Genomic DNA, 15,667 nt, shown 5'->3' with positions numbered 1-15,667 from the left:
CAAATCTTTGTAGTATAAAAGCTGTAGAATATTGCTTAAAGATTGTATTGAAATAAAGGGTGATCCATTTCGAGATTCCCTACTTTTTTAAAGAAAAACACAGAAACTTCAAATTTAATGAGGAAATTATTTTTTAAAGATCATCTCTTTCAAATGTTTGCAGCGGCTACGTCTCTGACGGTCCATTAGTTGAGTGCAATTTTCGATCACTCGTTCATGCATTTCGACTAGTAACTGGCGAATAACACACTTGATGTTTTTCTCCAAGGCCTGAATCGAAGCGAGATTGTTCACATAAACTCTAGACTTTACATACCCCTACAGGAAAAAATCTAACAGTGTATTGTCACACGATCTTGATAGGCAGTCGACAGGTCGAAAACGTGAAATTATCTTCTCACCGAAGTGTTCGTTCAATAAATCCTTTAATTAATGCGATGTGTGGAAAGTGTGATCGCCATTGACGGTTACGTTTTCACCGACATCATTTCTGAAGAAATATGTACCGATGATTCCAACGGCCCACAAACCACACCAAACCGTTCTTTTTTGTTTGAATGAAATGGCAGCACTTGAATATCTTTAGCTTGCTCTTCGCCCTAAATGGGGCAGTTTCGTTTGTTTACATAGCTATTGAGCCAGAAATGGGTCTCATTGCTGAACAAAATATGACTTGAAAACGTCGGATCTTCTTAGAACGTTTTAAGAGCCTATTGGGAAAGTCGAGTATCGAAGGACGTGAGTTTCCGTAATAAAGTTAAACGATTTATAGATTGTCGTGGAAGTCTTTCCACAATGAGATGCTACAAAATACTGAAAAAATAACATGACAGCTTGACACGACATACGCGTGGTCTGTCAAAAAAGGCTATTAAAAAAGTACCTCTACTTGGATCGCCCGCTATTAAATTCCAAATTTATAAAAAAATTATTGCAACTTTAAACTCCTAATTCCTGAATTTAAGTATTCTTTAAACTCTTCATTAAATGCTTAAAGCTTTCATGATTCATTCTCGATCCGAGCTATGGACATTTTTTTCACCCGACTCTATTTTCTTCTGTGGAATAGCAACGAAACTGAAACAAATAAATTCGGTTATGGATTAAATAAAGTTATATTATATTTTTAATTGACGAAATATCTTTATGAATTTTGGCATGGCTTATTTTCCTAAGAAATCGTTGCGATCGAACCACTATAATATGTAGCTGCCATGCAAATTGAATTTTTTTTACCCTTTTAAACAATTTTTCAAAAGTATCATATATGGTATACACACGATATTTAAATGAGAAAATGTAAAAATATGCGTAAATCTCTAAGGTGAACATTTATTTTATTTTGCTTTTTGAATACACCACTTTAAAAAACGGAACGTCATTTTTCGATAATCTACGACAATTTTATAAACAAAAGAAAAACAATACCTTTCAAAAGTAAAAAAAAAAAACCAAATTATTAAGCAATTTTAAATTTCTATTGAGTGAAGCTCATCGACGGCGTATTGTGGCATTGATTTTATTTCAAAAGTGCTTATTAGTTTTATTCATTAAATGACTGTACCATTTTCCTTAACGTTAAATGATGGCAACAAGATGCCATCAATCGGAGTTAACACGTGGAATGTTAGTGTTAAAGATTTAAAATTATCGAAATAAATATTCGTATGCATTTTCAGCTTGATATTGAGGATCTGGATTTCGTCATAAAGGAGGCGCTATTTGTTGGGTTTCGTCACATAGATACATCGGTTTTCAATTTAAACGAAAGACTATTGGGTAAAGTGTTGAAAAAACTCATGGATGAAGGCAAAGTGAATCGATCAGATTTATTTATAACCACAAAACTGCCTCCCACAGGTATACATGAACTTAATATGCATTTACCACAAGTTAGTTATTAGATCATAGAAAGGCTGGACAGGGTTTGTCCGGAAAGTGATACCGACTGGATTCGGAAGAGTTCGTTCCTAACTAATAAACGAGTGGCTGGTCAGTTTTCTCTGAGGACCTGAGAGTCAAGACATCTGTGAGTGGTGCAAACTGAAAATGCAGCGTTCGTTAGAGCAGAGAAACGCGATTAAATCTGCGGCAGACACGTTTAATATGATCCAAGCAGGCTTACCCAGATGTTGCTTTAGTAAACTGTGTTTCGGTGACACCAGACCTTTTTAGAGACCTTTCCCGCTGATGAATGAGCAACTGAAAATGTTGCTCTTTTTTTTGACATCAAAGGCATCGTCCACTATGAATTTGTCCCTCCTGGACAAACCGTCAACGCCAAATTTTATGTGGAATTCCTCAAGAGACTTAAACAAAGGGTCAATTGGGTCCGGCGAGACGACAAGACATCACAGCCAATTGGAAGTTACCCCACGATAACGCCCCGGCTTACACCACCTTTCTTGTGAACAGCTACCTAACCAAGGCCGGCATCCCAAAGCTTCTATAACCGGCCTACAGCCCAGATGTGGCCCTGGACTTTTTGTTCCCTTGCCTGAAAAGGCCGATGAAAGTTAAGCATTTTGAGACGACAGAGGGGATCCAAGCAGCATGCACTTCCGCTCTCAAGGCTATTTCGGCGAATGTCTTCCGTGACGCCTTCAATGCTTGGAAATCGTGTTGAAAGCGCTGAGTGGTTCAATGAACTCTTTTAAATCGACGCAGTCCTATTACCCGCCGGACAAACTCTGTATATACATATAGTTGTGGGACTTTTTGTTCCCTTGCCTGAAAAGGCCGATGAGAGGGGATCCAAGCAGCATGCACTTCCGCTCTCAAGGCTATTTCGGCGAATGTCTTCCGTGACGCCTTCAATGCTTGGAAATCGTGTTGAAAGCGCTGAGTGGTTCAATGAACTCTTTTAAATCGACTCAGTCCTATTACCCGCCGGACAAACTCTGTATATACATATAGTGGTGGGACGTACATAAATGGACCAAAATTCGAGTCTTCGTTTGTCCACAAACTTGGACATTTGCTATAACTATACTTCTTTTTGGTGAAACTATCTGGCGGACAGCATTAAAACTATTTCATTTCACCCCTCGTGATAAGAACCCCGACGGAATTTGTGAAAAATAGCAAATACACATTTTCCTTAAAGAACTTAATATTGACCGGTCAGTTTCCATTGCAGCTATATGGTATAATGATCCAAACTGAATAATTCCTTGTCTTTGATAATAAGACAAGCAAAATACTTTGGCTTGTCAAATGAAAAAGTTCCATTACAAAATTGGATTCCTATCGTTCAGGTTGTATGTTAGCCGTGCCTCGATCATACAACCAGCTATATTCTATAGTGATCCAATATAGACGGTTATGTCAAATGAGTAGTTTCTTGGAAAGAAAAAGTTAAGATCGATATTTCAAAAATTGAGGGACTATTTCACGTAGTAGATACAGACAGACGAATGGGTATAAAAACCTCCACATAGGATTGCTTTTATTAAAAAATCTCATATGCTTTAGTGACTTTATATATTTTGTTCTTCAAAATCTAACACTGAAAACTCTCTGTTCATATAAGTTATAGACTTTCAATTTGAATTTAAATTTATTTCTCGTGATTTTCCTTTTTTACTTTCCACCATAACTTTATGGGCTAAGCTAATAAACCCGAATTTGTGGAGACTGCAATGCTACAATCGTTGAATAACTTACAGCTGGAATATGTTGATCTATATCTGATACAGTTGCCTGTTACTTTAATGCACGACGAGAGTTTCGAAGTCATAAAACGGCAAAAAGATGGCTTAGTTTGCTTGGATAATACGGACCATATACTTGTTTGGAAGGTAATGTACGTACATACTTCATTTCTATAAGATAAGAACGATCCCTTTAATTTGTGCAACAAGTTTAAACCGAGACCATAGTGTCTTCGTCTCTTTATATTACTAACTGTTAGAAAAAAAAAATTTATATTTTACAAATATCTCTCCAGAAAAATTTCTCTTCAATTTATGTTAACCTGATTGATAATATCTTTGGTTGTAACTTGCAGCAAATGGAAGATCTGGTCATAAAGGGTCTGACAAAGTCAATTGGTTTGGCTAATTTCAACCAAAAACAGATCACCAATATAATATGTAATTGCAGTATTCCGCCAGCTGTTCTACAGGTGTGCCACTTCATTCGAAAAACCCCACGTATTTAATATTGCTTTACGGTTATATTCATGTCTCAGATCGAATATCACATATATTTACAACAACCCGAATTACTGAACTTTTGTCAGTTGCATAATATTACAATAACATCATTTGCCTCACTCGGCACGCATGATATGTTGTCTTCCAATTATTATATGACGAAACGCACGCGTTTGCCGAGCTTGCTGGAAGTGCCCGAAGTGCAAGAGATCGCTAAAAAATATAACAAGACCGAATCACAAATACTTATGCGTTGGATTTTAGATAAGCATCTCTCGGCTTTATTGCGAATGCACAACTCCGGTCGTATGCATGAAATTATGGGTATATTTGAGTTTTCCATCGGAAGTCATGATATGAGAAAACTGGATGCGTTAGACAGAAACATACGTACAGTAGACTTCGGTTTCTTGAATGGGTGAGTCAATATATATAGTGCGGGTCATCTTTTAACGACTTATGTTGCTATTGAGTAGGTTTGAAATTATGATTTCGGGTCGAATATTTGCTTTGAGCACGCCGTAGGTCCGAGAATTTGCCTGTAAAATAAATAAGATGACGTACCCTGTAGTAACATGTCATATTCCCAAATTCGTTTATTGGTTTAAGCTGTTCTCAATAATCTTATTGTATTTCTTTTCAGCATCGAAAATCATCCTCAATATCCTTTTTAATAAAATCTATTTTGGGTATACAATAATATAAAATAAAATATACAAAAAAAATTTAATAAAAATTTTGATAATTGTAAATTAATGAAACGGGTGATCCAAGTAGAGGTAATTTTTTCAATATTTTTTTTTTTTTACAGATCACACATGAGCGTGACACAACGCTGTCATGTTATTTTTGTTCAGTATTGTTTGGCATTACAGCATATAAAGACTTACGTCTGAACAACGAGTACAAATCGTTCAACTTTATTACGAAAATTCACGTTCTGTAAAGGATGTGTTTTGCGCGCTGCCTTCAATTATGTTCAACATAATCAGCCTACTGAGCGTACTATTCGCAACACCATCACCTATCTTGAGACCGTGCATTCCTTATTGGATAGTATTCGACCGAATAGATCACATTCAGCACGCAGTGAGGAAAATATAACAGCAGTAGCTGAGAGTGTACACGAGGACCGTGCAGAGTCGATTCGGCGCCGACTGCAGCAACTCGGACTGACGTATGGTACGACTTGGTGCATTTTACGACGAAATCTTAAATACAACATACAGTTTGTGCAAGAACTGAAGCCGCTGAAGCTCCAAGGTTTTCAAGCCATATTTTGTTCAGCGATGAAACCCATTTCTGCCTCGAAATGAATCTCCCTTTATTATACATATATACTATCTCAAAGTACAGTGCGAAATCGGTTCGTAACCACGCCTCCTCCCTTATGGTTTATTGAATATAATTTGCTTTGAAACAGTATCAACTTGAAATGGCATATTCAAAGTGTTGCAAAAAAAAGCTTGTGATATAAACAAAGCTAAATATTTTTGAATGAAAACGAAAAGCTCTAAGCTAATACCATTTACGCCCTTATATAGGCGCTGCGAGCAAAGAATTGTCAACTTTCTGCAATAATTTTAATATATCACACATATTTTGTAAATGAAAATAGTTTTCTGTCATATTCTGAAATACTAAACTTGCAGCTGTGTGTTTTCTAAGTTAGTTCTTATTGTAAACATACTCCAGAATATTTGACTCTGGACAATGGGAGAGATGCACCTGTAAATTGGGAATGTGTAAGAGTAGATCTGGTTTCACCTGTGCTTAATATTTATAAGCTATTTTAAATATCTTACGAAATGTCCAATAAACTAATATATTTCAATACTTAAACTATGACAGTAACCCGCTGAAATTGATTCCGTTTCTTAGATTTCACCTTTCCAGCGCTATATGGTATGACACTGGAGATATACGACTGCAACGACATCTATTGACAAAATACGAAAAGACTTTTTCGACTGCCCAATATAACGGCACATGAGAGAGAGGAAACAAATTTAAACATTTCGCAGACTTAAAAAAAAAACACTTGAAATAAAAGGACCTACATTTCAGATTATAGTTTTGTAAAATTTGCACGAATAAATCAATAACCTCTTAAAAATTCAATGGACTCAAAAAAAGCCAAATTACGCGACCTTGGGAACATATGTTAATATCTCAAGCTACGTATTACTTGCTTTTCGCGTTTAATCTGGAGAATATATGAAATTGATTTAGTTAACACAACGACAGCTGTTTCATAAATAGAAAGCTACAATTTCAAACTTTTGATGCGCTCAAGCTCATCGCTATGCAAATTATTTAATTATCCTATTATTTCATATTCATATACACGCGCATAAGTATGTTTATATGTATGTGATACTATATACGAGCTCACCGAAAAAATATACGAAGTCAACCACTGTTGGTAGGGTATTTAGGCAAACAGTTCATTTACGGTAGTAGAATTGGTTTTTAGGTTAGAGTTTACACCCGTAACGGCTGACCATTTTATTTGGGAGTATTTGTGTGTAACAAAATATATTCATATTCACATTTGATGCAAAATGCCGGGCAACCTAGGCCAACATCCGGTTTCACCTTATTCAAGATAGATTTCCGGGCTGCAATGCATTTTAATTTACACAGGACTTGCTAGTAAAGTGAGTAACTATGTTTTCAGCTTTACACAAATTTTTAAAAAATTGGCGAACTTTAAAGAAATAAAAAAATTTACCACAAAATTAAGAGTAAATTGTTTGTCAAAAAGGCCGCAATAATTAAAATACTCTTACGCGGCTTATCAGATAATCCAAATGTGAAGTGAGAGCTGAAATTTTGATTTGATGCGGGCGCTTGCTGTGGAAAAACTTATTATTCAATTAAGAGCTTAAAATACGAGCCTGAAATGCAGAATTTTACTTTTATTGTATATCTATGAGTGTATATATAAAGATAAGCTGGCTTAAATAATCTGAAAATGTTATTTTTAGTAATATTCATATATTTAATTACAAAAAATTAATTGTTATTCTATAAAAAAGGGTCATTAAATATCAAAACGGCTTTCAGGAATTAAGTTGAGCTCAGTTTATTTACTGTAAAGGTGCCTCACATTAACTCATAAATTTATAAAAGCTGTATTAATTTTACATTGACTTCCGTTTTAGACACATGTTCACGTCCCCAGCGAAGTTTATGTATGAAACAAAAAACTATGAATTTTTAAAATGCCTATAATTGATTTTTGCCCTCATCGGCTCATCGGCTCACTGCCTAAAATGGCATAAATTATTCACACCATTGAACTTAAAAAAAAAAAAAAAAAAAAAAAAAAAAAAAAAAAAAAAAAAAAAAAAAAAAAAAAAAAAAAAAAAAAAAAAAAAAAAAAAAAACACAAATTGCTTGCAAAATTACTTTAATTGTTCAATATTGCATGAATTATCAAATGTATTACAATCAATTACATAAACATTAGGGTGAGTCTTACATACTGAAAGAGGTAATCTTCAAAAAATAAATGCCGAAGAAGTTTCTTTCGAATGATAATAAGCATTCTCTATTAAATTTGATGTTTCTGTGGTTTTTCTTAAAAAAAAAAAAAAGTAGGAAACCTCCAAATCGATCACATCATTTTAAAAGAGAAAATAGCTTAAGTTTTTCATACAATACATCTCAGCTACAACATACCGCTCAGAGAAGTGGCGCAACAAATTAGGTCATTATTTGCAAGTTGAAGTTCACTGCATAATTTGTTTTGGGATTGTCTAGATTTAAAATTTTTAGTTATGTATAATAAATATTTTAAATATTTTTGGGTATTTTTTCTTTTCCATCCACACTATTAATTTTATCATACATTTTTATATATAAATTATATATACACATATTTGTATATATAATGTCATACGTATAGTAAATAACTTGTTAAACGCTTGCGAAGCTGCCAGGAGAGGTAGAATAAACATTTCCCATTATTAATGCAATTAATAAAACAAGAGCTAAAGAGCAGCGAGTGCAGTAAAGTAAATGAATGGCTTTCTTAATACTTGTAGGTATGTGAAAACCAGTATTTTTTACGACGATAAAGCTTAACGGTTGGCTAAAAGTGTCGTTGGTTGACATACAGTCAGCTTTCTTTCGTTGCATTCAGAGTAGAGTAGAACTCGGCGCGGTCAAGTTTGTTGTGCGCGGTGATATTTACAATTAAAGATAATACAAATTTATTTATTTAATTTATTTACTGATAATTACAAGACATGAGCGAGCAAAAGTACTTGAACTTGAACAATGGCTTGCGGATGCCAATACTTGGTTACGGCACCTGGATGGTAAATATAATATGTATTTTAATATATATACATATATACATAAATATTTTATTTTTTCAAAAGAAATTGTTTAGCTATAGTATATTCCTAAGAATTGTTGCAACTGAAAATTTTTTAATTTAAAAACAAATGTGCTTATAAAGCTTTATATCGTCACCTAAATTGAGTTGTTAACATAAAATGTTCGGCTACCGCTGACAGATATAACAATTATATAAAACCATTTTATAACCAAAACTCAATTTTTCCAATATTATTGCTTTCTATTATAACGTTTTTTCTTCGTCTGTAAACTTTTGCATTTTAGTTGACGATATGAAATTTAAAATTTTGCCGCTCTAAGTGAAGCTGAAAATACATAGTTGTTAAAAGGGGTGTGTTTGCTTGCTAGCAGAAACTTGTTATAAAATAAATAATTGCTGGTCAAAGTAGTGCAAAGCTGCCGCGCCCTTTATTTTAAATTAAAGCAGATGAAAGTCTAATGTTTTAGTTCTAGTCAAGTAAATACGCCCAACGCCAACAGAAAATCCATGCTACACAACGGCTGAGTTGCCTTACAATTACTAAAACTTGTAACCGTTATATGATGTTTGAAAACACAAACGAAAAACATTAACTTTGCTAACACAGAAGTCTATAACTTTTCAGAAAAAAAAAAAAATTCCATGCAAGAATTTGATTTTTATTATTCAGTGATAAACATATAGCTGCTGTTGGTTTCATAACGACAGTTCCGACAAAAGAACAGCTTTTGCGGGAAAAAAGTTCATGTGATGTACACATTTCAGTTCAATATCTCAAAAACTGAGGGAAAAACTAACGGTCATGGCTAAATCAGCTCAGCCCGTCACGCCAATCATTTACATATGTATACATTCTATAAGGGCAAAAGTGTCTTACCGAAACGATCTGCTGACTTCTCTTTTTTATAGCGAAAACTTCCCTAAGAAAATTACTAAACTTACTTTATATACTTTACTAAACCAATATATGTATAAATATATTTATAATTTATAATAAATACCAAAGAAATATATAAATAACTTTATAATTGTTGCATTGAGCAAACAGATGAAACATGAAGAAACGTTAACCTCAGTTACACCGAAGCTATACTACCTTTATCAAATACAAAAGATTTCATACAAAAACTTGACTTTCGGTACGTTTGTATGGTAGCTATACGCTATAGTGATCCGATCTAAAAAAATTTTGCTTAAATTCTACAAATGTTTTAGACAATAATCCACGCCACATTTCATGCAAATTGTCAAATAAAAAAGTTTTGYCTACAAAGACTTAATTCCGATCGTGTTTGTATGGCAGGTATATGATATAGGCGTTCCGAGAAATGAATAACTTCTTGAAGCGAAAAGGATGCGAGCAAAATTTCAGATATCTTAAGCATTAAAGAACTTATTTGTAGATGTACAGACAGACGGTCAGTTGTATATCGYCACCTAAAATGCAAAACAACGTATCATCAAAAATATCGAAATTGAGTTTTATATTGCTTATATTGCTTATTCACTACATCATATCAGATATGCAATGTAGCATACAATTTTCGGTTTCCGTTGACAGATATAATCAATATATAACCATTTTATAACCAAAACTCAAGCTCTATGACGTTTCCTTTTGGCTTTTTACAAAAGTTTTGGCAAACTTAATATACCCCTGTTCAGGGTATATTGGCTTAGAAGTAAATGTTCTCATATTTTAATTAAATAGCAACAAACATGTCACGTGTATTAAAGACATTAGTTGTTCACTTTTAAAACCGGTTAGTGGTTTTTGTTTACACTTTTTTTGTCAATAAATTACAGCTTTCACTGAGTATGTCTAAAGGTATACACAGCGTATGTACCAAAAGAGTTTTGGATGCTGAGTCAGATTTTTTAAACAAAACAAAGCAAGAAAATCCATGAAAGCGGCAGTTGAAATGCTTTGTTGCAATCTATTTGACTTGCCGTAATGAAAACGTGCCCAAGCCATGACTTTCGAGTGGCTTTAAATACCAAAACGCTAACCGGGACAATGACTACGCGTATTTATTTACATATATTTATTTTAAAAGTATAGAAGATTTAGTATCTTCGATAAGCATGAACAAGCAAAAACAAGTTTAAAACTGCTTATCCTACATTCAAATGCAGTTTTTATGCAACAGGTGCACTTATGAATAAATTGAATTTAATAGTTATGCTCTGTACAATGATATATAGTATATATCACTACTCAGAGTACCCCAAGAGCGCATGTCAAAAGATTCGACAAAATCACATCATAAAATTCATCTATAATGAGTACTCAGATTAATGGAAAGACACACAGAACTCAAAAGAACTATAAAGCTCTTATGTGAATAGAGAATTTCAAATAATTTGAAACTACTTGAGTCACYTCATAACTTAGATGAGCTGGAGAGTACGCAGCAGATACTGAAAGTCTTAACTACACAATTTTTTAAGAGAATCTTTTTATTGAATAAATTTTATTTCAAGATTCAAAAATCGAACTTTCATATTGTATGAGTATACAGCTAACTAAATTCATCTGAAAATTTTACCGCACAGATTCAAGGTACAACCCCTAAAAACACTTCTAACCTTAGCGACTACTACTAATTTTATCGTACTTCTGGGCCATGTGATCCATTTCAAAGTTCTCTACTTTTTTAAAGAAAAAAATACAGAGGTTTGTAATTTAATGGAGAATTTTTACTATCATTGCCATTTAATTTTTGAAGATTATCTCTTTCAAATGTTGGACGCGGCTAGGTCTCAGATTGTCCAYGCATTGAGTCTAATTTTCGATGACTCGTTCGAGCATTTCGACTGGCAACTGGYGAATGATACGCATGATATTTTGTTCCAAAGTCTGAATCGCAGTAGGATTGTCTGCCTARACTTTAGACTTTACATATYCCTACAAGCAAAATGTGATATCACACGATCTTGGTGGCCAATCGAATGGCCCAAAACGTGAAATTATCTGCTCACCGAAGTGTTCTCTTAATAAGTCTATTGATTGAAGCGATGTGTGAGAGGTGGCGCCGTCTTGTTGAAACCAAATGTCACCGAGATCAAGGGTTTCAATTTAAARCATCAAATAGTCGGTTTTTATGGCGCGATAATGGTCACCATTGACGGCTACGTTCTCACCGGCATCACTTTTGAAGAAATATGGACCGATAATTCCGCCGGCCCACAAATCATACCCAACCGTTGTTTTTTCTGGATGAAATGTCAGCTCTTGAATCTCTTCTTCGTCAAAATTTAACCATAAAAGTGAATAGCAAAGTTGTTGGGGCATATGTAATTAAAACGTGGGAAATAGGCTGAGCCCATTCGCTATAGGTAAATCGACAGACTTTGAGGTGAAATCCAATATCTCAGAAAYTACTCTGTCAATTACAACTAAATGCGGTGCACAATCTTGCCTTGTCATACATATAGCCCATGTAACAGCGGTTTAAATTYCATCTGATTCTTTTACCGTTTAGTATATAAATCATACACCAATGAAGGTATCGGGAAAATCTTTTTCCAAATAGYGCCTTCAAAGTGTGGCGCWTTTCATCTCGAAGTTGTTGGAATCGCATAGTAAATTTTCAAGGGCTGTAATACCGTCTACTCAGTGTCTATGGTTGACCTATTACCGATTGACGAATGTGTCAATCTGTAAGATATCGGAATTAAATTCAGATTTCACCTTTGAAACCAATATGGATAAAATCTGGTCAATACTTTAGTCTCCTCCTAACATAATGATTATCAAAATGCAGGTTGACTTTTTACCATATATATCGGCCAATATGTAACATATCCTAAGTGAACTTACATTCTTAGGTATACCATCGTTTGGTGAAGAAACTGAGAGGAATCGATCAAACCATATTAATGTAACCCCCATTTAAAGATTATGATTTTCCATATCGGTCAAAAAATATYCAAATCTTAATCTTATAAACCTGGAGCATACTTTGTAGGAAGTAAATGAAATCAGCTCAGACCTTCCTCTAGCCTCATTATACATAATTAAGTGATAAAATCGTTATAGACCTTTGTCGGAACTACGTGCCCTTAATTTTGTGGTTTTTTTCTTATATGTATATCCAAAAAATTTTGAGAAAAATATAACGCATATAAAGSAAAATGACGTAATGAGAATTAATGAGTCTATAACCTAAAATATACTCGTAAGTTCATAAAACACSAAAAAACGTCTTCCAATACTGGAAAGTATGGTATGTACCATTATGAACTCCAGCCCTTAGGATTATCATGACCATAAAATTTCTTAGATTTTGCAATAACGCGTAAATTTTTGCTTTACAATTTCTTACATAGGCTAGTGAGGAAGAAATCATTACTGCTGTAAATGAAGCGCTCAAGGTGGGCTACCGTCATATTGATACAGCACCGGTATATTTAAATGAAAAGGCCATTGGGAACGTGTTAGCCAAGTGGTTTTCTTCGGGAAAAATAAAGCGATCCGATTTATTCATCACTACCAAGTTACCAGCACCAGGTATTTAATCATTGTATATGTGTAGTTTATCAATTCAGGATCTACAAAGTGGTCTCGTTCACCCGACAGGTGCCGACAGACCCGATCTAGTTGAACTGACATTGCGAAAATCGCTTGCGGATCTGCAGCTAGATTATGTCGATTTATACTTAATACACACGCCCATAACTGTGGTTGTAGACGAGAAAGGTGCTTTCAAGCACCATGAAGATGGAACCGTAATTATTGATCCCAGCACGGATCTCGTAGCTATTTGGAAGGTGAGTTACACAAGGCAAAGGTCTATGAATATATGTAAAAATAATTATCTAATCTTGGTTTAAAGGAAATGGAAGGTCTGGTCGCAAAAGGCCTAACCAAATCGATTGGAATTTCAAACTTTACTATAAAACAAATCGACAGGATCCTTCAGAACTGCACCATCAAGCCGGCAGTCTTGCAGGTCTATATCCATTTAATTAAAATAATGTTAATGTTATAACTAAACTTTGTATTATTACTACCGCAGATCGAATAYCACATTTATTTGCAACAACCCGAACTAATCGAGTTTTGTAAATCTGCAAATATTGCCGTGACCGCCTACTCGCCACTCGGCTCCAAAGGTGTGGGTACCTTGAATAAGCGGGCCGGCGTGGAACGTGATTTACCCGATTTGCTAGAAGTGCCCGTGGTCAAAGAGATCGCGCAAAMCCATAGCAAAAGTGRGGCACAAGTGTTGCTACGTTGGATTGTGCAAAAAGGTATATCAGCTATACCAAAGAGTACCAATCCTAAACGCATGTTTGAAAATAAGAATATCTTTGATTTCAAATTGAGTGCGGAGGAAATGGAACAGCTCAATAGCTTGGATGCAAATATACGTGTGGTGAATTTCTCATTTTTCCCAGGGTGAGTAAATCCTATGAAAATAATTATACAAAATTTAGAAATAATATATTTTATTTTTGGCTTTCTTTCCTACAACAGCTTTGAAAAGCATCCAGAATTCCCCTTCTAAGCGTTTTGGTTACGTGTGGCAAACAATAGCCGATTTACTTTCTTAATATGTATGAATTATTGTACACAGTTACACATGAATAGACAGAATAGACAGACCCTGGGGTGCGCACATAAAATAGTTTAGAAAACAACAACAAAATAAACACATTATTAAATCGCTTCAGCAACTGGCATTAAAGTTTTCGTTATTATTTTAAGTTCGATGGCTTGGGGTTTTACAGTGCTCAGTTCTTTACTCTCCTCTTGCTCCSCTGGTGARYYGTTGATTAGTTTAATGTTTTCAGCGCTCTCCTTGCTTTCTATTGCCACTGGCAACGTGGGTGCCGGCAATGTAGCTTCCGCCTGGCTCTTTAGATCGGACATCTCAACTTTCGCAACTGTTGGTGGGCCAGTGTGACAGACCTCACCATTGCAACTGATGCTGCTGTACATACAAATATGATAATATATTTCAGAACTTGGCTAAATGAGTTTATTTGTAACAAATAATATATGTATGTTAACCGCTGTGTTAGCTGTTAGGTGAAACGAAATAGGCGCGCAAAAGGCAAAGTCAGTGTACTAAACCACAGCAACTTGGCAAAAAATTAAAAAACTTCGGTTTTAAAAATAATAGCATACACATATTAGAGGCAATAAGTTTTATTACACAAAAGTGCTTACAATATTTGCAAAATAACACATAAAATCGAGACAACTTTACAATCTAAGGAGTATAAAATGCCACGAAGGAACACATCTAATGTGAAATTTAGAAAAAAAACAAATTTTTCTTACTTAGACCAGCGCTGAAACCTTTGAAAATTATATAACAAAAATAAATTCATAGTAGATTGAAACCCATCGGAAGGCATACACACATTCTCAAAAAATCTGAAATTTTTACTTGAGATTTTTTTTTTTTATTTTAAATCACGGTTTTTTTTTGGATGTTAGTTCAATATGAGGAGAAAAAAAAAATAAATTTTAAATTAAAAAACCGCGTGTTTGGTACATAAAAAGATAAGTTACACCAAATTTCATGAAAGTAAAATAAAAAATTTACAAGAAAAAAAAAAAATAATCACAAAAACTGGACTATGTGAACTTTTCACATACAGTTTGAGGATATGTGACAAAAGTCTAAATGCAAGAGTTATAGGTCTTTTAATTACCTTCAACATTGCCATATAACTTTTTTCTGTAGCACTCGTAGTTTTGCCGTAAATAGAGAAAATCCGTTTTTGGTCCTTAAAAATTCAACAATGTAAGTAATTCCAAATACCCGATTTAAACAACAAAAAATAAATAAAACATAAATAAAAAAAGTATAAAAAAATATTTAGAAACAAAAATATTTTAAAAGTATAAATTAAAAATGTAAAAAATAAATTTCTTTATAATTTGTATATTTTGGCGTTTGCCTACTTTGTCTTGTATCATTTTGAACTAGAGCACGTCTGGAGGCATCATCTTCGATAGTCTAGAGCACTAGTCGGCAAACAGTATATTTTTAGTTTATACAATTTTTTAAATTTTCAACTGTTATTCCCAAAAGCAGAATTACAAATTTGAAATTTATTTTAATTTTTAAGCCAATACAATTGGGTACTCACAACTCGTCATAAAGCATCGTAAAATCATAAAATTATAAATTTTTATACT

The 15,667-nt window shown here is 34.0% G+C and overlaps 3 protein-coding genes across 7 annotated transcripts in view; 2 read left to right on the top strand and 1 right to left on the bottom strand.

The window, feature by feature from the left end:
* Positions 1 to 1,421: 1,421 nt before the first annotated feature.
* LOC108966191 (alcohol dehydrogenase [NADP(+)]-like) lies at positions 1,422 to 4,846 on the top strand. Its single transcript, XM_018928964.1, has 6 exons — positions 1,422 to 1,626; positions 1,680 to 1,860; positions 3,613 to 3,800; positions 4,010 to 4,126; positions 4,193 to 4,575; positions 4,801 to 4,846. Exons 1-6 carry the CDS (start codon positions 1,555 to 1,557, stop codon positions 4,829 to 4,831), a joined length of 972 nt encoding a protein of 323 aa, XP_018784509.1. The 5' UTR covers positions 1,422 to 1,554; the 3' UTR covers positions 4,832 to 4,846.
* Positions 4,847 to 8,288: 3,442 nt separating this feature from the next.
* Positions 8,289 to 14,196, top strand: LOC108966588 (alcohol dehydrogenase [NADP(+)]). Its single transcript, XM_018929583.1, has 6 exons — positions 8,289 to 8,485; positions 12,841 to 13,021; positions 13,091 to 13,281; positions 13,347 to 13,463; positions 13,530 to 13,912; positions 13,991 to 14,196. The coding sequence occupies exons 1-6, from the start codon at positions 8,414 to 8,416 to the stop codon at positions 14,019 to 14,021; spliced, it is 975 nt and encodes a 324-aa protein (XP_018785128.1). The 5' UTR covers positions 8,289 to 8,413; the 3' UTR covers positions 14,022 to 14,196.
* Positions 14,170 to 15,667, bottom strand: part of LOC108966544 (transmembrane protein 245) — a 10,703-nt gene continuing 9,205 nt past the window's right edge. For all 5 annotated transcript variants that reach the window (XM_018929534.1, XM_018929525.1, XM_018929546.1 and 2 more), the window contains exon 9: positions 14,170 to 14,447. In XM_018929534.1, the coding sequence (XP_018785079.1) occupies positions 14,174 to 14,447 (274 nt within the window). In that variant the 3' untranslated portion in view covers positions 14,170 to 14,173. The remainder of the gene's footprint in view (positions 14,448 to 15,667) is intronic.

The sequence above is a fragment of the Bactrocera latifrons genome, unplaced genomic scaffold, assembly GCF_001853355.1.
Source record: "Bactrocera latifrons isolate USDA-ARS-PBARC rearing strain unplaced genomic scaffold, ASM185335v1 scaffold_10, whole genome shotgun sequence".
Lineage (NCBI taxonomy): Eukaryota > Metazoa > Arthropoda > Insecta > Diptera > Tephritidae > Bactrocera > Bactrocera latifrons.
This window is presented reverse-complemented; position numbering and strand designations above follow the sequence as displayed.